This window comes from Pagrus major, chromosome 8, assembly GCF_040436345.1.
Source record: "Pagrus major chromosome 8, Pma_NU_1.0".
Classification (NCBI taxonomy): Eukaryota; Metazoa; Chordata; class Actinopteri; order Spariformes; family Sparidae; genus Pagrus; species Pagrus major.
Window position 1 is genome coordinate 26,754,862 of NC_133222.1, and position 18,240 is coordinate 26,773,101.

Below are 18,240 nucleotides of genomic sequence, written 5' to 3' on the forward strand. Positions count from 1 at the left end.
CAAGTAAAGGTTGAGATTATATAGAAAAAATGATGGACAGTTCACAAATAAATTAGTTTCAAATATATGTATATATACATTCTGTATGTCATGAGATATGTGCATTGTCCATTGTTACGAGCATAGATATTTAATAGACCTGTAACAGCCTTCCCTAAAGCGTCCCCCTTGTGGTCCACGAGTAGATTTGGTCAAGTAAGTTTGTTTCTCAAAAGTCTGTGACCTTAAGCAACTCTAGAGCCACGCTGTGAGTAGGATAGATGTGTTGTTTATGATATTAAATTAACTTAAAGTCAAACATTTCAAACACGTTTTGCTGTGTTTTCACACTTCAGCATGTAGCCAACCTTTTGTGGCACTGCCTGCCTAACGTATGTACCCCGGTATTATGACTGATGTCAAAAATGATCAGCACAATGTGAGACTAAAATTCTCCAGTCTGGAGCCAAACATTGCTTCACTGATGTCACAGAAAAGCAGCACCATTCCTCCCATTAATATGCCAACAGAGACAATGATGAGTGAGTACACTACGCTATTTTGTAAGACATCTAATTAGGTTGTAATTTGGAATATACTGATGAAGTAGGCCGATTGTTTTTTTGTGGATGTTGGGAAGTGAAGTGGTTTTTATTAGTTTAGTGGTCCTTGGTCTGAAAAGGTTTGAGAAACACTGGCCTATACGTGCACTGAACTGCCCTGACCTGCTTTACTGTACATGTAAAGTTTGATCAATTGGTTGGTTGATGTATAAAGAGATAAAGGGTGACTGTCCATACAATATATACACAGTGGATATAAACAGCAGTTTCTCTAGCTGTAATGAAGGGCCTGTAATGAGGTGATCCTGGGGGTCAAAGTACAGCATCATTTCTGGGAATAAAACAATAAAATCATTTCCATACACAAATATAAAGACAAGTCTAGACATTCATTATGGAACCATGTCTTTCATGCTGCTGTATGAACTGCTGTGGGGTTATATGACAGATTTGCATGTGTATCGCACCTCAGTAATTTGCATGATAGCAGAACAGAGCAGGAGTGGGGATGTATACAGAGCAGCCTTTTAGCCTCTGAGCAGGTGTTTGTATTGGCCCAAATAGAGTGCAGATCTTGAGATCTTGTCGTTTATGTTTATGGCAATATTTTTACAGCCTTTTTTGATAAAATCAGATATGATCACATGAACATGACACAGTAAGTAAGCTGAACTCACTCAACTGAGAAACACAAGTGAAAGTACACCCTCAAGGCGTGCTCTTTAATACAAGCAACAAGTATTCACACACACACACACACACACACACACACACACACACACACACACACACACACACCATCAACTGTTTTCTATGACAAATGAAATTATTGTGAGAGGTGATGTGAGAAGCATGTTCCCAACTGCATAATCATACATCGTTTCCTTAGTCAAGAACATTTCAATAATTTTCAAGGTATATTTTCAGCCTTTTCCAGCAATGGTATCTGTGGTTTACATGTATATGTACTCAGAAAGGTAATTTCACTTCAGCCCATTAAATCCGATGTTATAAACAACCAAATTCATGTTTGTGTTAGCATTCTACTGACGGGAAACACAAAAAAGTGTCATACTTGCCATCCTATATAACCTTACAAGCCTGAGCCAATATAAAACAATGTGTTATGAATGTAAAGCAGTTAGAATTTCAAGTCGTTTGAAGCACTTTTCAAACCTTAAAAACACCAAATTAAAATGTGAACGTTTTCAAGGATTAACAGCATGGATGACCACATTACTGTATGATGTTGATTCATTCGAGCTGTTGGTCCAACAACTTCATGTGGTGAACATGTCACAAGAACTTGATGAAAAAATAAAATAAAAATCCAGAAGTGTCTCTGGGCATGTATTCACACAGCTCCTCCACAACTGTCAGTCTGAGGAGGGCTGAAGTATTTACAGTAGAATACCTGGTGTTTGAACTAACAGTTCATGTATCTTCTGGTATTTGAGAAATTCCCTGAAGAACTCCTCAGCTTCTCAGACGGTTACACCACTTATGAGGGATCTTGTCAAGTCACATGTTCACACACATAAATATAGTGGCCTGAGTAACAGGTTAGTGTCACATTATGTCTCCTAATCCTGAAGGTTTTTTAACACTGTAGCATTAAATTCATCTGTCACACAACTATTTACACTTAGATGTTAACAGATGTTTAGTAATTCCCTGTATTATTTTACTTTGATAAATAATTAACAATGGTGTAACTTATTGTTTTCCTATGTTCCCTTTCCTCAACCTAATACTTCAGTTACTGATATCAGCAGAGTTGATGTGGATGTGTTGTATTCTGGTCAACTGCTGGTGAAGAGACTTGTTCCTCTATCTCTTCTCTGATAGATTTTCTGTGATAATTCCTGAATATTGATTCTTCTATCGAGCGCCAGTGTAGCTTGGTGGAAATAAGTGTGAACACACTCATGAGTCCCATTCACACTGAATATGAAAAGTGGCTTTGGGTTGGGTGAGAAAGGGACCGTTTATAGGCTGCTTTTTGACCTAATAAGGTTTGTCAGCCTGGTTTATGTTGTGATGACATCCAGCCAACACCATCTTTAACATCTGGTGGCTGTAGACATGAGGATGACTGTAGTGTCATGTGCCATTAGAAGAAGCAGCAGTTGGTGTGCTAAAGGTACCAAGCAGAAACAAAGGCAGGGGAAAGGAAATCTAATGTCACAGTTTATATTGGAGACATGTCTCTAAGTCTGATGTAAATGTTATCCAGTTATGTCACATGATAAACTCCAAACTTGTGCAGGTGGGCCTGGAGTGTCAATAAGGTGTTTTGGTCTATCACCATGTGGCCCCTCATTACTCCTGGTCTTCCTCAGGCTCCCTGAGGCCTTGACTGTGTAGAGTCTTCCCAGCCATCTCCATCATCGCCTGGACCTCTGGATCAACATCCAGGACACTCTTCTTACCCTTTCCCTCCTCATCCTGAAACACAACAAATACAGAAATACCATGGGTTTTAAAGGACAGTTCACCCAAAATGAAAATTCAGTCCACAAAACATCTGGAGCTTCACAGCAAAACAGTGTTGCAGCATTTTCCTAACTGAAGTAGCTGGGGACTTGTTTTAAAATGTAAACACAAACAAACCAAAAAAAACAGAAAATGGCTACATAAAGCTCGTATAGCATAAAGTCTCTGGAAGCCCAGGGATCCCAAATTGATTGGAAGAAGACATTCCCATCTGCTTCAGTTGTTCAGGAGACTGCTGTAATGCTTTTACTGTGACTTTCCCTCAGCAGGATTTTTCAAGGAGCACTTGCGGTGAGCCTGCAGTGTAGTACAATTTAGGACCGTGGTAGTACTGAGGTTCCCCTTGTGTAAATGTGTGGAATTATATCAAGTAAGATGTTGTTGGGAAAAAAGCGTGGAACTTCCTTTACGTTTACATTTTTTTTAACAATTTGTTAATGATTACCAGATGATTGCCCAATTTCCTGTCGGCCTCTATTGTCTTCTTTCAAATAAAGACTAAATAAGCAAAACAGAAAATATAAAAGAGCAAATACTCTGACCTCTTCTGGTTCTGGGGGTTTTCCAACTGCCCACACTTCCACTGAGTCCAGGGTGAAGTCCTCCTCTCCAGAGAGCTGAGGGCTGCCATAGGTGGTGCACTTGGGTCGTGCGCGACTATGACCACAGCCAAAATTACTGTCCAACCACAGACCGAAGTAGCCGTGCTGACCACCCATACCCTATTAATATTAAAAGTAAATGTAACATTAAATATAATACATTAAGTTGTTTATTTCCTTGTAAAAAGTGTCAGTTTGTCGCAGCATGGCTGTACCAGCCTGTCTGCTTCTGTGTCTGAAGTGCATCTTATCTGTCAGCATATAGCAGCTGTTTGAACACACTGTTTCAGCTGATTTCACCATTTACACTCAATTTATGAAAAAAGACACAAATGATTTACAGTAAACACGTCAACATTTCTAAGATCAATTTGGTGATGTTTTCAGTCAGGAGAAATTTTGTAAAGTTGGAAAAAAAAGCAGTGAAACACTGTCCATGCTTAATAATTAATCATTTGGACTATCTTGTATCAAAATAGTCCTGTGTATACTGTAGAGCGGTGGAACTGAGATCCGACTACAAGTGGTCACCTGAGACGCATGTTAATGCCAGGTGTGAACTGACAGACTTGGAGCTATCCACTTGTGATCGGATCACTCAAGACCGATGGTAATACCAAGTCTGAACCTCACTGCTGACAACAGACTCTCAGGCTGCTCTTGGGTGATAATTCTGTCCAGATCTGTCGACAATCAACCACTGTAACATTAGACACAGTTATTTGGTTATTTGTTGAATTTTGGCTGATTACACTACATTGTCAAACTGTTTGTTTACTGGCTGTTAGGGCTGCTGTTCTACCACTGTGACGAGCCCACTGGTGTATGTTACACAATAAATACTGTATTTAATAAATAACACTGCAATCTTATCCATGACATGACAGGTCAGTGCCAGCAGCTGAACGTTACACTCAGTTTATTGGCTACATTAGGGGAATTACTGAACTCTATGTGATAATTACAGGCAATGAATAACTAGTGCGGTCTCACCAGTCCGTTGGGCATGGTCTGCTGATTCTGGTTGAGGTACATAAAGTGTTGGTTGTATCCTGTCGCTGTATAAACTCTCAGTCTGGGGAACACAGTGAACAGGAAGCATCTGGAGTCACCTACACACACACACACACACACACACACACACACACACACACACACACACACACAAATATACAAATTACAAAGATCTGAGTGAAAAATCAAGTGACTGCCCACACAGTATTCAAACAAGTGGTATTACTTCCTTAATGTCGCTCAGTGTTTAATAACAGTGGTTTAATGTTAGTCCCGATCCGGTGTCTGGTCCACACCAACATGACTGTCCTGATTTACACAACATGATGGATTTAGAAGCCTGGATTCCCTGTTATCTATCAGGGACAACACACAACACTCCTGTGTGGCTGACACTCATCATCATGGGGTGTAAGTTATCTGTACAAATCACCTCTGCTCTTTATTCAGCAGAACAGGATCAACTGTTTCATGAGCAAGTCCACTAGTATTACATTTAAATTTGAACACTGTGCCTTCAGGATGAACCAAGGGTGCCGCAAGATTTGTACAATTTGTTTTTTGTATGTTTATTTATATATATTTCTGTATATATAGTTTGAAGTTATTCCTGAGATTAAAGCATTACTTGACAAGGTCACAAATCAATTCAGTTTTAACATTCTTTTTAGAGCTGACGGCTATGCCATTGTTAGACTTTCAAGTCTTAATTGTTAAAAAATAACAGTTCATTGGTTTCCTGCCCTGACAACTGTCATTTACATTTTCAAATTCTTTCCTAAAAGATGGTATGTGGTATCAAGTGTGATACAACATAAAATGTGCCACAGTAAGGCCATATGGTTGACATGTACTTGATGTAATAACAATATTTAAACTGTCAACTGAGAACAAATGCAAAAATATCAACAAGTCATTTGATGGCAGAAGACTACTTTAGAGCAACAGAGAGTTCCTCCCCTGCAAAACCCACACTTTTTGATTCAGTATTGAAATTGTGACACCCTTACATTTACATACGCAACATTTTTAGATTGTGAAGAAAAAGCAATAAATACAAGATACAAACATAATGGAATCACAGTATTAAATCCCCTGCTATATTTATGCACTTTAGGGCTGCACAATTAATCGCAAAATCATCGAAATCGCAATATGACTAAGTGTAATATCCAAATCGCAAGAACTGCAATTATTTTATAAAAGTGAAATGTGTCTGTAAGGTCTGTTAGTCATGCAAAATGAAAGTGCTGTGGGATAAGACAGAGCCGGTCCCTTCTCTCACCCTGGAACTGAGGTTTGACTTCCCAGGTGTGGGATGCGAAGCCCCCAAAAACATGTCCCTTTGTGTCTTTGATAAGCAGCAGGGTGGGCCCGTGTTTTGTCAGGCCGGTCACCATCCTGGTGAAACTCTCCCCATGCAGCCGTGTGGAAAACACAAGTTTCCAGGGGGCGCTGTAGCTGCCTGGCAACTGGAGAGATAAACAAAGATTGTACATCACAAAAATGATTATGATGATTATTATTATAGTCATACTGTACATTTGAACCATTGGACTTCCTGCATGTGGTTTCAGGTATTCCAGCTGATTAAGACTCTACTCAGATTGAAGTTAGGCAGAGCTATGCTCATAATTAATTGAGGTCACCAAAAGGCATCAAAATATATATACCAACAGCAGCAAGTAAACTGTACACACACACACACACACACCATCCTGAGGAGAGGTCTAATTAGCCAGCATAAGTGAAAACACCTGTGTGAATGAATGCGGTTCTGTAAAGTGGGTGTATGAATGAAATATTAGTTATATTTTCACATGCTCATTTACATGACCCATTCCATGACACTATTTAAATAGAGTATTTCATAGTAAATCAAAAATACAGTTGATCTTGGGATCTGTCACTGCTTTGAATGGCTCCTAGTGACTTTCCTGAGTCTAGTGGGTGTATCAAACAAGCCTTATTAAAATGGGCCCAGAAAAGTCACCAGCTGTTATCAATCAGAATCACGCAGAAGAAGTTAAGAGGCCATGCTACGAAGCAAACTTGATTGACACAGCTTTTCTATAATGCTTTGATAGCAGCCTTCAGCTTGTCTGTATTGTCAGGTCTGGTGTCTCCCATCTTCCTCTTGACAATACCCCATAGATGGGGGTCAGGTCAGGCGAGTTGGCTGGCCAATCAAGCACAGTAATACTATGGTCCATAGTAGGCAAACCATTTACTAGTAGTTTTGGCACTGTTGGCAGGCGCCAAGTCCTGCTGGAAAAGGAAATCAGCATCTCCTTTTTGGAAGGACTAGCAACTGGTTTGCTGACCACTGTATTACTGTGCTTGATTGGCCAGCCAACTCGCCAACAGCACAACTATTGGAATTAATATGTATGTCTGTCATTTGTCTTTAACGATCTAAAAAGGGACTATACACTATTTTCTTTTCCCCAAACAATTACAGACAGCCTTCAGTTAAATTCCCTGATCATCTTAGACATTGTGTTTTTTATATTTAATATACATATATACACACAGTACAATAGACACACAGTTTTGCATAAACACTTACACATATATGACAAAAATCTTGAGTGAAACTTTAAACATGGCTTGATCACTGTGTCCACCTGATGCCTACCCTGGTCTGCTCTAAACATTCTTCCTTTGCCTTCTTAAGGTCACAGATGAAGGCTTATAGTAACTGCTCTTATTAAAAATGACACAAACGCGCACTCAGCTTCTTGTATAATACAGGACTTCCTGGAGAATCGACTTTAGACAGAGACGCAAACTGAAAAAAGGTACATAAAACAAGGAATCTATGCTTTTCCTGTGGCATTATTAGTGGCAAGTGGTTCCTTTTAGAAATGTAACAAAAATGCTGGAAACATTTGGCACTTTAGTTTGAGTTTAAAAATGTACCAAAGCTAGATTTAACTACAGGAAATGAGAAAACCATGAAGGCTGATTTGTTTGCCAGGAAGTTGCAAAGTACTGTAATAGTTCAGTGAATCTGAAAAGTCACAGCTATGAATAACAGTAAAACGTAATTACAACCTAATAATAATGGTAGGAGTGGCACAGATGGCATGCTTAAGTCATGGCAGAAACATTTATATTATGACTTAAATTATGTGCAGAGGAAAATATTTACAGTATATGATGTGACTGAGGTCGGAGTAGTGACGTCAGATGTATTGTCTGAAGCTTTGTTGAAACCAGACAACAATAAGGCAGGTGAAACTGATCATAATACTGTTGACCATGTGAAATATGATGTTCCTCCTCTTTCCACTTGACTTACTGGGTTTCTAGATCATGCCATTCTACTTTACAATGCTCTCAGGGCTGATAGTTCCTGTAATAAAAACAACAATAGGTCAACTGTTTCAGATCTGATCCTTTACGGTCCAAAGTTTTTGAGAGAATTCTGATTGAAAGGTTCACAATTATATTAAATTAGGCTGAACAGAAACCAACCGATCACATCACTGTTCCTATAGCCAGTCAGAGTGCAGCGGCAGAGAGCCAAAATCACGGCCCTTCCGGTTTCGTTCATGGAACCTTACTTTTGAAAAGATATGTTTGGTAGTGAATGGCGAGAGACAAATAATTTTTTGATCTTTGTTGAATCGTACCTTTGACTACACGTGATGTTTGTCAATTTAAAAGATCAAAAAGACTAAAACCCGTCACCTAAACATTGTAGAACTGACAAACTACCCTTTCACATAACTGCAGTTGTCAATATGACCAGTTTTAATGAAATTTTCACCCTTTTTAAATACTTTTTCTGTGCCGAGGCAGCGGCCATGTTGGTGACTTATGTTGAGCAAGACGATGTAGTTCAGTGAGCGGTTTAACACAAAACTAGATGATATGTTACTATCTTTACGACAAACAGCGTCTTAATTGACTTGAAAAAATGTCTTTTTAATTGACAAACATCATTTGCGTAACTCATGGCACAATTCCAACAGGATCAAAAATGTATTTGTCTCTCCCCATTGACTACTGTACAAAAAAATTCCAAAATAAGGTCCCATGAGGTCCACCGAAAGGGGCGTGACTTTGGCTTTCTATTCAACCTTTCAGCATTTAATGTAAATAACCCCAGATGAAGCCTAGACAGCTCCTGTGACTTTATTCCTAATGTATAGGTGAGTCGTTCTGTAAAAAATGAAACATTTTTATGGGTTGTGGGATGAAGATTAATAATTGATGATTTCTGCTCAATTTATCTTTCATATTTCAAAAGCCTGTCAGCTGCAACAGCATGAGGCGACCTAGCATGCAGTTACTTAATGATTGATTTATTCTTGCTGCCCTCCATATTCAACAATCTGTAGTTATTTCAAAACTAGAAACATTTTTGACTTGTATCAGCTGTATAGACATTTTTAATTATACAAGCAGGGACCATAAATGGGAATTAAGATGAAAACAGCCCTGCCTTTAAACAACATAGTTGAGCACAGCCTATCTGAGCGCAGCCTATCACTATCAAACTTCACTTCCACTGTCACTTTATGGTTTAAGATACCAGTTTAACGTGGTGTCTGCTAGTGAAAGATGCACCTGTCAGTGGGACATAAGGGGCATGCAGGCTTTATGTAATGCAACATATAGTGGGGTCCAGAAGTCTGAGACCACTAGTCAAAGTATTTTGCATGTTTTTGAATGTAATATTAGTCTTTCGTTATCAGTTTGAGTGAAAGGTTGTATCTTTGAAAAATACCAACAGCCCCAAACTTGAATATTCTAACCACCATGATTCACTGTGGGTTTAAAACACTTTGGTATCATTATCTCTCCTGTTTGTCCCCTTATATACACCCGTCTGTTACTAACATACATCTCTAATTTGGATTCATCAGCAAATAGGACTTTTTTTACAGTCATCCACTATGAGAATCTGGTATTCCTTAGCCCAATTCAAGTGGTTGGACTCCTGAGAAGTGGTTTAACCTGCTACTTGTCCTCTGAGACCACTACAAGATAACCTTCTGTTCACAGGACTTTTGCTGATCGGAGTTTTTTGTTGTTTATTCAGCAAATCTTTATCTTTATCTTTATCTTTGATGAAGTTGCTTTTCTATTTCTCAGGGATCTAAGCTTGATGCATTGATCTTCTGATGGTGTGGTCACTCTGGGTCTGCCTGATCGTGCTTTGGATACTACTGATCCAGTTTCTGCAGAGTGTTTTAGAGTTACAGGCACTTCCCCTAAGAAGCCTTGCCACTAAGTATCCATATATGCCATTTAAGTTATTGACATATTTTATGCATGTTATTTCAACAAGTTCCTACACTTCTAAGATGCATTAAATCAAATCAAACATAAAACAGAGGAGAAAGGGGAGCACCTAAATATCTGCTCAGTGACAATGAGTGTTGGTGTAACTGCAAAACCATGTAGCTATGAGGTAGTGGTACATCTGATCTTTTTATGTCAGCAAGGTTAAGCGATATTATTAGACGACTGAGCATCGTGGGCCTGATGCCTTTTGGCATGCTGTTTCTTTTTCTTCCATCTCTCTTTCTTTCTGAGTACTTTTCTTTTGCAAAGCAGTCCAGTCCAACTACAAACTAAAGTATGGGCACAGTTGTCCTGCTGCTATAGTAAATTAAGTTAAAAAAAATTCAAATTTGCAAAAGTTGCACTATTGTTTTAGAACTTCTACCAAAAATGTGGTCAAACCAAATGAGAGTCAGCAAATTTTAGTTATTAATTAAGTGAGTGGTCAATTAGCAATGTGAACAGACTGCAGCTGCTGCTAGCTAACCCAGCTCGACACATGGCTTTGTCTGGACTGTTTCCGACCTGGAAACAAGAGACTACAGCCAGATAGTGCTCTCGGGATTGCTCAGAGTTTCTCTGGCAGCGCTGGATAACCACCAAACTCTGTGAATACCCCCACCCCCCCTCAATGATTTTATTTTTGACATATCCTTTTGCTGGCTTATGGTAGAGTGATTATTGATGTGTGCATAATGTGTTTTTGGTCACTTATAACTAAAAAGAAAAGCACAGGAAAGCTATTTAATTTGTTGCAACATTTGAGGTTTAAAGGGAAAACCTGTGATACAACTACACTACACACTATTTTTTTTTATCTTTGCCTCATAATTAAAGTAAGAAATTACTTATTTTAATTTTGAAATGGTTTCCAGGTGTGTTTAAGGAATGGACATATTCATTAGACTGGTGCTTATATGCAGAGTTAAAGGGTCAGTACACTCAAATTTTAGTTAAGATAAATAATATTAAGTTAAACAGAGTTATCTAAGTTGATTGACATAAAGAACTCAGGGCCCCTTCTACATATTGAAGGTAGACGAGCTACACTACCAAGATTTTGTATATTGTACTTGCATTCTTACCTGTGGTGCCAGAAACATGAGGGTGAGAAGGTCCAGCAGACAGCTCAGCTCTTTCCAAGATGTCTCCCTGCAGGCAGGCAGCAGGGTGGGGGCCAGCCGGCCACTCAGGGATAAATTTAGGCCCTCAGCTACCAGCATCTCCAGGTACAACGATACCTGGGGGACCCTGAAGATCCAGTCCTCCAGACAGGAAACATCACAATCTCCCTGATCTGAGTGGAGGAGAGTGGAGGAGAGGAGAGAGAGTCATCAGTTACATTTCTCTACTATTAAAATGCTTAAAAATCTTCCAACCACCACTTTACCTGAGGGTTTGAGTTCAGAACACATCTGCTCTGCCAGTAGCTTGACACCTAGGGAGCTATCGCCCATCCTGTCTGGCTTCCAGCCCTGCAGACGCCCTCTGTGGACCAGAATCTGAACTACAGCTGAAATCAGGTCCTGTAGGAACTATGGAGAAAGGGAAAATGGCCAGAGTTGGGCGTCATTAGGGAAGGAGGGAGTAAGCAGTAGAAGCAGAAGAGAAATACCACATTTCCTATTTTAATCTAATTTTACCCTCTCTACTCACCTCTGCTACCTGGTCACATGTGACAACCATTGCTGCCCCTGCTTTACTCTGGGACATGGCCATGACAAGAGGAGCCCGTTCTTCTGCAGTGCCTCGCAGGGTGTCTGCTAGAAAGATGACCAGTTGCTCTCGACCTACTCCAGAGGCAGCAGAGTTGCTGGACTTCCTGGAGGCTTCGGGTGCTGCAAGTTCAGGGTCGATACTACACATGCACTGGTAGACTCTCCTCACCATGGGATCTGGTGCCAGACTGCCCATTGAGGACTGGGAGAGAGAAATGGAGGAGTTAAACACAAAAAAAGAATCTACCATTCCCTGGCAGATGTACTGATAGAGATAGACTAGATAGCGATGAGAGCATGAACTGGACCGATTCAACTGGCGGCCTATGGGCTGAATGCGGCCCTTTAACAACCTCTTTCCAGCATGTCATGTCAGCTAAATTGCCTAGTAGGTTTTCACACACAAGGAATTTGCTTTTGTGTTTTGGTGTGTATGGAATATTTTATTTTATATTTATATCATTGAAAATGCGCATGCTGGCCTTAAAATCTTTGAATAATGGCAAGAATATATGAAAAATGTGGAATATTTTAAAGTTTGTTGAAAAAGCTGACACCAAACTGAATTGGTGGCTTTAATTCATTTGAACAGCAGGGTGAGAATGAAGGATTCGAAATATACTTTAAACTGTGAGCCAAACTGCAATGCTGGCTTGAATTTGTGCCGAGAAGCAGGTGATGTGAAGTGGAGGAGTATGCAGAGATGTTACAGGTTATTTTTTTGTTTAATACTGTGACCACCTTTCTATGGCCATTTGTTGGCAATGCTGTCATACTCAAAACGTATAAATAAAGTACCACATCATCACTGAGATATACATGATAGTTTACTGAGGTGGAATACGAGTACGATGTTGAAGAAGGCAGTTGAGTATGAGTGCGATGTTAATGTAGTGTTGAGCCGGTGTGGTGTGGGGAAGGCTTTGTTAGGGATCAGCAACAGCTCAGCTGGCAGACCCCCAAAAAGCTTCCTCAAAGACAGAGATAAGACTGGGCATTGTGCAGATCTTGGAAATGGGAGCAGATGTAGCATTGGTAAGCTTTAATTATGTTTTCTGGGACCCTTTGGCTGGAGGCCGTCAAGGCTGCTCCAATAGAGAAAGAGTGGCCAATATAAACTGGGGAAATCCTGGACAAGGTTAGAACCTGCCTAACTTGGATAAGAGACTGGGATCGGGTAACCACTTCACCAGATTATGTGATGACCGCGGGGGTTGGTAGGAGAAGCACTTTGAGATTTTTTTAATTTAATGGAGACTAAATAAGACCTCTAAAAGAGCTGCAATCATGACATTTTCCAACTGGTCATTTTCAGACGTCATTATAAAATCGTGTGGGAAAAAAAAATAAAGGTGCAAAGAATGGAAAACTTACTCTTATTATTTTATAATCCTTTAGATTATTGTTTTAAACCTTAGAATAGTTTTACGGTCCTGCATTGATTTTTAATTTGAACTGTTTTTGCTAAACTATCGGAATGACAACTGTATGTACAAATAATTATACCGTCTACTTACTACTTTAACAGACACACCTGCAGCATCTCAAGCGTGAGAGTCTTCACAGCTGGTGTTTTCCCAGGAGCTCCTGAAGGGCCCCCAGCACCGGCCTGCAGCCTGTCGAAGACCCCTTCAACCACGGGCCGCTCCTCGGGGCGGAAACGGGCCAGCCGCTTCTGCACCACCACGCTCTCTGTGTTCCCCATGGTGCTCTACAGTACAATTAAATGAAAAATCCACCCTGCAACAAAATAGATACTGAGCTATATTGAGTTCAGACAGTACACTCATATATCATATCCGTCTATATCTAAATAACATAGAGACGACCACTAATGGACTTAAAATTATGATATGGACTGACTTTGTAGGCGAATAGTGCTGCAACTAACAATCATTTTCATTATTGATTAATCTGTTGATTATGTTTACGATTAATTGAATAATTGTTTCATCTATTATGTCAAAAAATTGTGGGAAATGCTCAACACAATTTCCCAGAGCCCAAAGTTTTATCCAACCAAAAGTCAAAAACCCAAAGACTCTTCGTTTACTGTCATAAATGACAAAGCAGCAAATCCTCATTGAAGAAGGTGACTGACATGTTTGCCTGGAAAATAAAACATAATGGATTATCAGAATTGTCTTTGGATCAACTAATTAATCAACTAATTGTTGCAGCTTGACAAAGAAACTTGACACATCCCATCATGTAAGTTCCAGCTGAATTTCTTGTCAAAATCTTCTGTTGTCCTTATTGATGATGAATTGATGATTATTCACCATCTCAGACAGTAGTTGTGACCCCTCTAAAGTACCTTATGACCCCCGGAAGGGTCCCAAACTCCAGATTGTAACCAATCATCCTGGAAGCAGCTTCAGAATTTGACAGCTGCTCTAACTGTTAATATTGTAGAAGTGATTTAACTCAACGTAAGGCTGACCATAACCACACTACTGAACGAATCATTTACAAATAAATATGTATCGTCATGTAAGTTATGGAGGCTATCATAAAACTTTAAGTCAGCCATCCGAGTAAAACTGCAGTTAAATAACAACTTTCATCGTCTTACACAACCAAAAGATTCAGACGTAAGGTCACGTGGAACAACAGAAGATAACCCGAGAACAAAATTAAATGTAAAGATGTAGCTCGTGTTAAATGATACTTGGCCATGGACTCGCATGGAATCATGAATCATTTAGAAGCAGTGTTTAATAATACAGCTGACCTGCAGGTGTCTTCATGGTTAGCTAAATAACGTGTTTTATTGTAGACCTTGGATGATTGGCTCATGCTAGTTTAGCAAGCACGGCATCAAGTCATTTGTATCCCCTACGAAAAGTTATATTTATAAGATATTTTGTGTGAGTATATACATGTATGATGTTCTCAAAGCAAGGCAACTTCAACGTTAACATTGAATGTGTCTGTGTGCCGCTAACCTTTTAAAGAAGAGCAGCTAAGCTGTCCATCCTGCATCTAGTGACAGCAAAATGTAAACTTCCTGTTGTTTTAGCGATGACACTTATAGTAACCAATAAAATGACCCGAATCGTCACCTGTTTTTCGTTATGATTGGCCCATGGGGTCCGGAGGCGGGGACAATTGTCCTTTGGGGTATGTTCACTAACACACTGGGTCGGTATTCTGTTCTTTGAAGCTAAAAGAAACAACAGTTTGTAAAATCGACTGATTTAGATTAATGGCGTCTGTATTTTCATTTCTACGTGGTCACATAAATGAAATGCATGGATAATGGATAAATCTTGTAATTGTTACAGTTAGATATCACAGAAATGGTAGGCTAACTCTCTTGTGTTAAAAGTATCTAACTAAAGCCCAGACACTGTTACTTAAAAATATTTGAAACATTTAGAAAATCACTTTTTAGTAGACAAAAAGAATTTAAAATTGCATGTTACATTGTGAAATGAAATTAAAATGAGTGAAACCTATTGTACTACTGAAGTTTTTCCATGGCTGGCTAAACCACTTCATGTCAAGCAAGACTTCCTGGATCCTGTGTTTTTCTCTGCAATGCAAACAAATACATATTAAATCCAAATTAATTGAAATACCAGATGGCATCACTGATCTTCCCTTACCTACTTTGTTTTAGTAATTTGCATTAACCTGGGGAGAACCTGTAATGTCACAGTCCTATTCCCTCTTCCACCAGTAGAGTCTGCACAGGAGCAACTGAGGAGAGACGGCCGCCTGCAGAAACAGTAAGCTGTTGAAAAACGCCTTTTAAGGGCATGAGACTTACAATGTGAGTGCACTAAGCTGGGTGTGTTGCATTGTAATGAGGACTTGTAGGACACAGGATGCGCCCACATCGGCACCGCTGAATGTGTAGGTGAGGCGAAGCCATCTGGCCACATCAAGTAAACAAAGTAGTGTAACAGGATACAGATGCTGAATCAGTGTGTGCAGCTTGATATGAACCACAGTGCAAAAGAATAATTTCTGAACCCAAGTCTGGACTGCATTTACTGTAAAAACATTTTCCGAAGTTGATATATAAATCTGAATAAATGAACTCACCTGATCTGGTACCAAAGCATTCAGTTCCCATCAGGTCATCATATAAACACACAGGATATAGGTAAATGATAAAAACGTATGTGCTGATGCTACTCAGTTTAACCAAGAACATTAAGAGTGTGAAGAGTTAAATATGATGCAATATGTGTACAGTACAGTGTGTGAAGTCTAACAATTCACGTTATTTCATACAAAGTGCCCAAAGTGAATAAAACACTCTTCAGGCCTGTTGGCAGTATTATGAATGGACTTAACTTGAGCTCTTGCACAATGATTGTGCTCTTGCACAAGTAAAATGTTTGCTCTTTGCTTCAATTAATTAATTCAACAAAATCCGCTCATGGAGAGAGATTTGAAATAAGACAGTTAAACCACAGTTGTTTGTGCTCCGTCACAACGTGGTGAAACTGAGAAAGTGAATCCAAGTGTATCTGCAAGTCACAGAGTAGAGTCATTGTAAAAGTGAAAGAATTGTAGCTTCAAGTTCCTGGTTTACTCTCCCCCAAAATTAATCAATAAATGTCTACACTTTTGATAGCATAAATGGTTTATACCAGAATACGACTAATAATATCAAACCAGGTTACTCCTGAGAAACTGTCACTGTGTAATTTTTGCTGATTGGTGGCTATAAACTTGGTCCATAAGGTTCATTGCTTATCAGACAATCAAACCCTGCACAGAAGTGTATAATACTATAAGAGGGATAAGGATTATACAACCTTGAAAAGGTGTCACACTGGCAATCATATCTTTTATTGAGTTACGACAATTGGGAGGAAAGCAGCTCAGTTAGGAGAGATGATTGAAGTGTACAACATTTACAGACTTTTGCAAGTGATGAAGAAGATTCATTTGTCAACATGCAAACCAAGTTAGTAGAAATTTCCATTTGTAATTCCCTAAACTACTAATTCATGAATAATAATCAGGTCAGAATAATAAACCATTCATGGTGATGCATTGAGGTTTAGTTCAGGAGTCTCACAGTCTGAGGAAAGAGCAGCTCTGTCCTCTGGTGGTACTGTCGCAGATACTGTACAAATTCAAACATTAAGGGGTGAAGGTGGACTGTGTCAGAAAAAAAAATCATATACATTGAAATGTTTAATACACCATTTACATTACAATGTTATCTACCAAGAATGTGTAGTTAAAATTTGCAAAACTTATATGTGAATCAGACCAGTTTACAATTTGGAAATCTCCTTCTCTTGGCTCCTGCTCTGTTTATTTCGGCTCATCATTGTTTCAAATAGGTACAGGCAGAAACAGGTGGTACACACGGTTCACTGCTACAGTATGAGACCATGAATATGCACATGTTGCAATAAAAAAAGAGAAACTTGGCTTGATCACTATGAACTGAGATGTGTTCACTACTCTATACTGATTCAGCTGTCAACAAGTTGAGACTTGAGAAGTGAGTCATGTTAGTTCTTCTTTTCTCTTCCCTTTGCCCACAAACCCTCCTCTCAGTTGCATCCCTATATGGTAAAAGTCTCACTGCTGACTGACTTCACAGGAAATCTACTGCTGAATACCAGGTTCTAAAAAGAAGAAAAGCCACACACCACGCATACACATTGATTGACTGAAACTGTCACACAACTTCAAAGTGTTTTAGCATATCCATTTTAAGAGAAGTTACGCTGTACGCACCTGCCACATGTAATTGCAGCCTTGTACTTTCTGTATTGTGTGTATTTTCAGTTCAGCGGTAAAGATAATGAACATTATCCCATCAATTTTCACAAATGTTTTGAAAGAGCTCCTGCAAAGTAGGACACAATAATCTGCATTAAAAAACACCCTAATCCAAAGCGTTTCTTTGTTGAGGCTTTGACATGAATGGCACATGAGGCCTGTCACATGAAAAACTGTGTGTTTCCCAGGTCTCACAGTAAAACAACACCAATGAGTTCCTATACACATTCTCCTATGTCTGAGTGCTTTGCATATGTGTACTGAAAGATTTCAATAGGGAGGACACTCAGAAAACACACTTTCAGAAAACCTGACTACTTCCTTTGCATGTGTGCATGCTTCACAATATATCACCACAGGCTCTGTATTGAAATGCTGCAATACATATGTCACTTGTTGTCATATGGTTTCTTGTTGATGACAATCAAATAAAATAAATATTCTCTGTGGGTGTAAATTTCTTCATGATCTGATGATACTTGGCGGGAAAGCTATTGGCCACATGGAACTTTTAACCCAAAGGAACAGTTCATCCAAAAATGAAATTATCTACTCATCCCCATACTGATGGAAAGTCAGATGAAGAATTGTAGTTCACAAAACAAAGCATTGCAGCATTCTCCGGAAACAATTGGTAGATGGGGACTTGTGTAACAAACATATATTGGCTCCATAAGCTCGTCCGGCGGAATCTATGTTCCAAATTGACTTAAAAAGATGTTATTTACAACCTTTTTTAAGTGGAAAACTTCACTTTACCTGCAAAGCTAAAGGCATTAGCTTTTAGGGCCCCATCTGACGTGTGTGCAT

The 18,240-nt window shown here is 39.3% G+C and overlaps 1 protein-coding gene across 1 annotated transcript; it reads right to left on the reverse strand.

Annotated features, from left to right (window-relative positions):
- Window positions 1-1,237: 1,237 nt before the first annotated feature.
- Window positions 1,238-14,689, reverse strand: meak7 (MTOR associated protein, eak-7 homolog). Its single transcript, XM_073471278.1, has 9 exons — window positions 14,619-14,689; window positions 13,205-13,410; window positions 11,609-11,872; window positions 11,343-11,487; window positions 11,038-11,249; window positions 5,940-6,126; window positions 4,634-4,752; window positions 3,581-3,760; window positions 1,238-2,990 (listed from the first exon to the last, which is right to left on the reverse strand). The coding sequence occupies exons 2-9, from the start codon at window positions 13,373-13,375 to the stop codon at window positions 2,865-2,867; spliced, it is 1,404 nt and encodes a 467-aa protein (XP_073327379.1). The 5' UTR covers window positions 13,376-13,410; window positions 14,619-14,689; the 3' UTR covers window positions 1,238-2,864.
- Between the last annotated feature and the right edge of the window lie 3,551 nt (window positions 14,690-18,240).

What these genes read in the sequence shown, in the direction of transcription:
- meak7 (XM_073471278.1), bottom strand. Translation starts at nt 13,375, where the DNA reads ATGGGGAACACAGAGAGCGTGGTGGTGCAGAAGCGGCTGGCCCGTTTC. An exon ending in AGTCAAACCTCAGTTCCAGG is followed by an intron (nt 4,753 to 5,939) that starts GTGAGAGAAGGG and finishes GTGTGTGTGTAG; the next exon opens with GTGACTCCAGATGCTTCCTG. An exon ending in AACCCCCAGAACCAGAAGAG is followed by an intron (nt 2,991 to 3,580) that starts GTCAGAGTATTT and finishes GTTGTGTTTCAG; the next exon opens with GATGAGGAGGGAAAGGGTAA.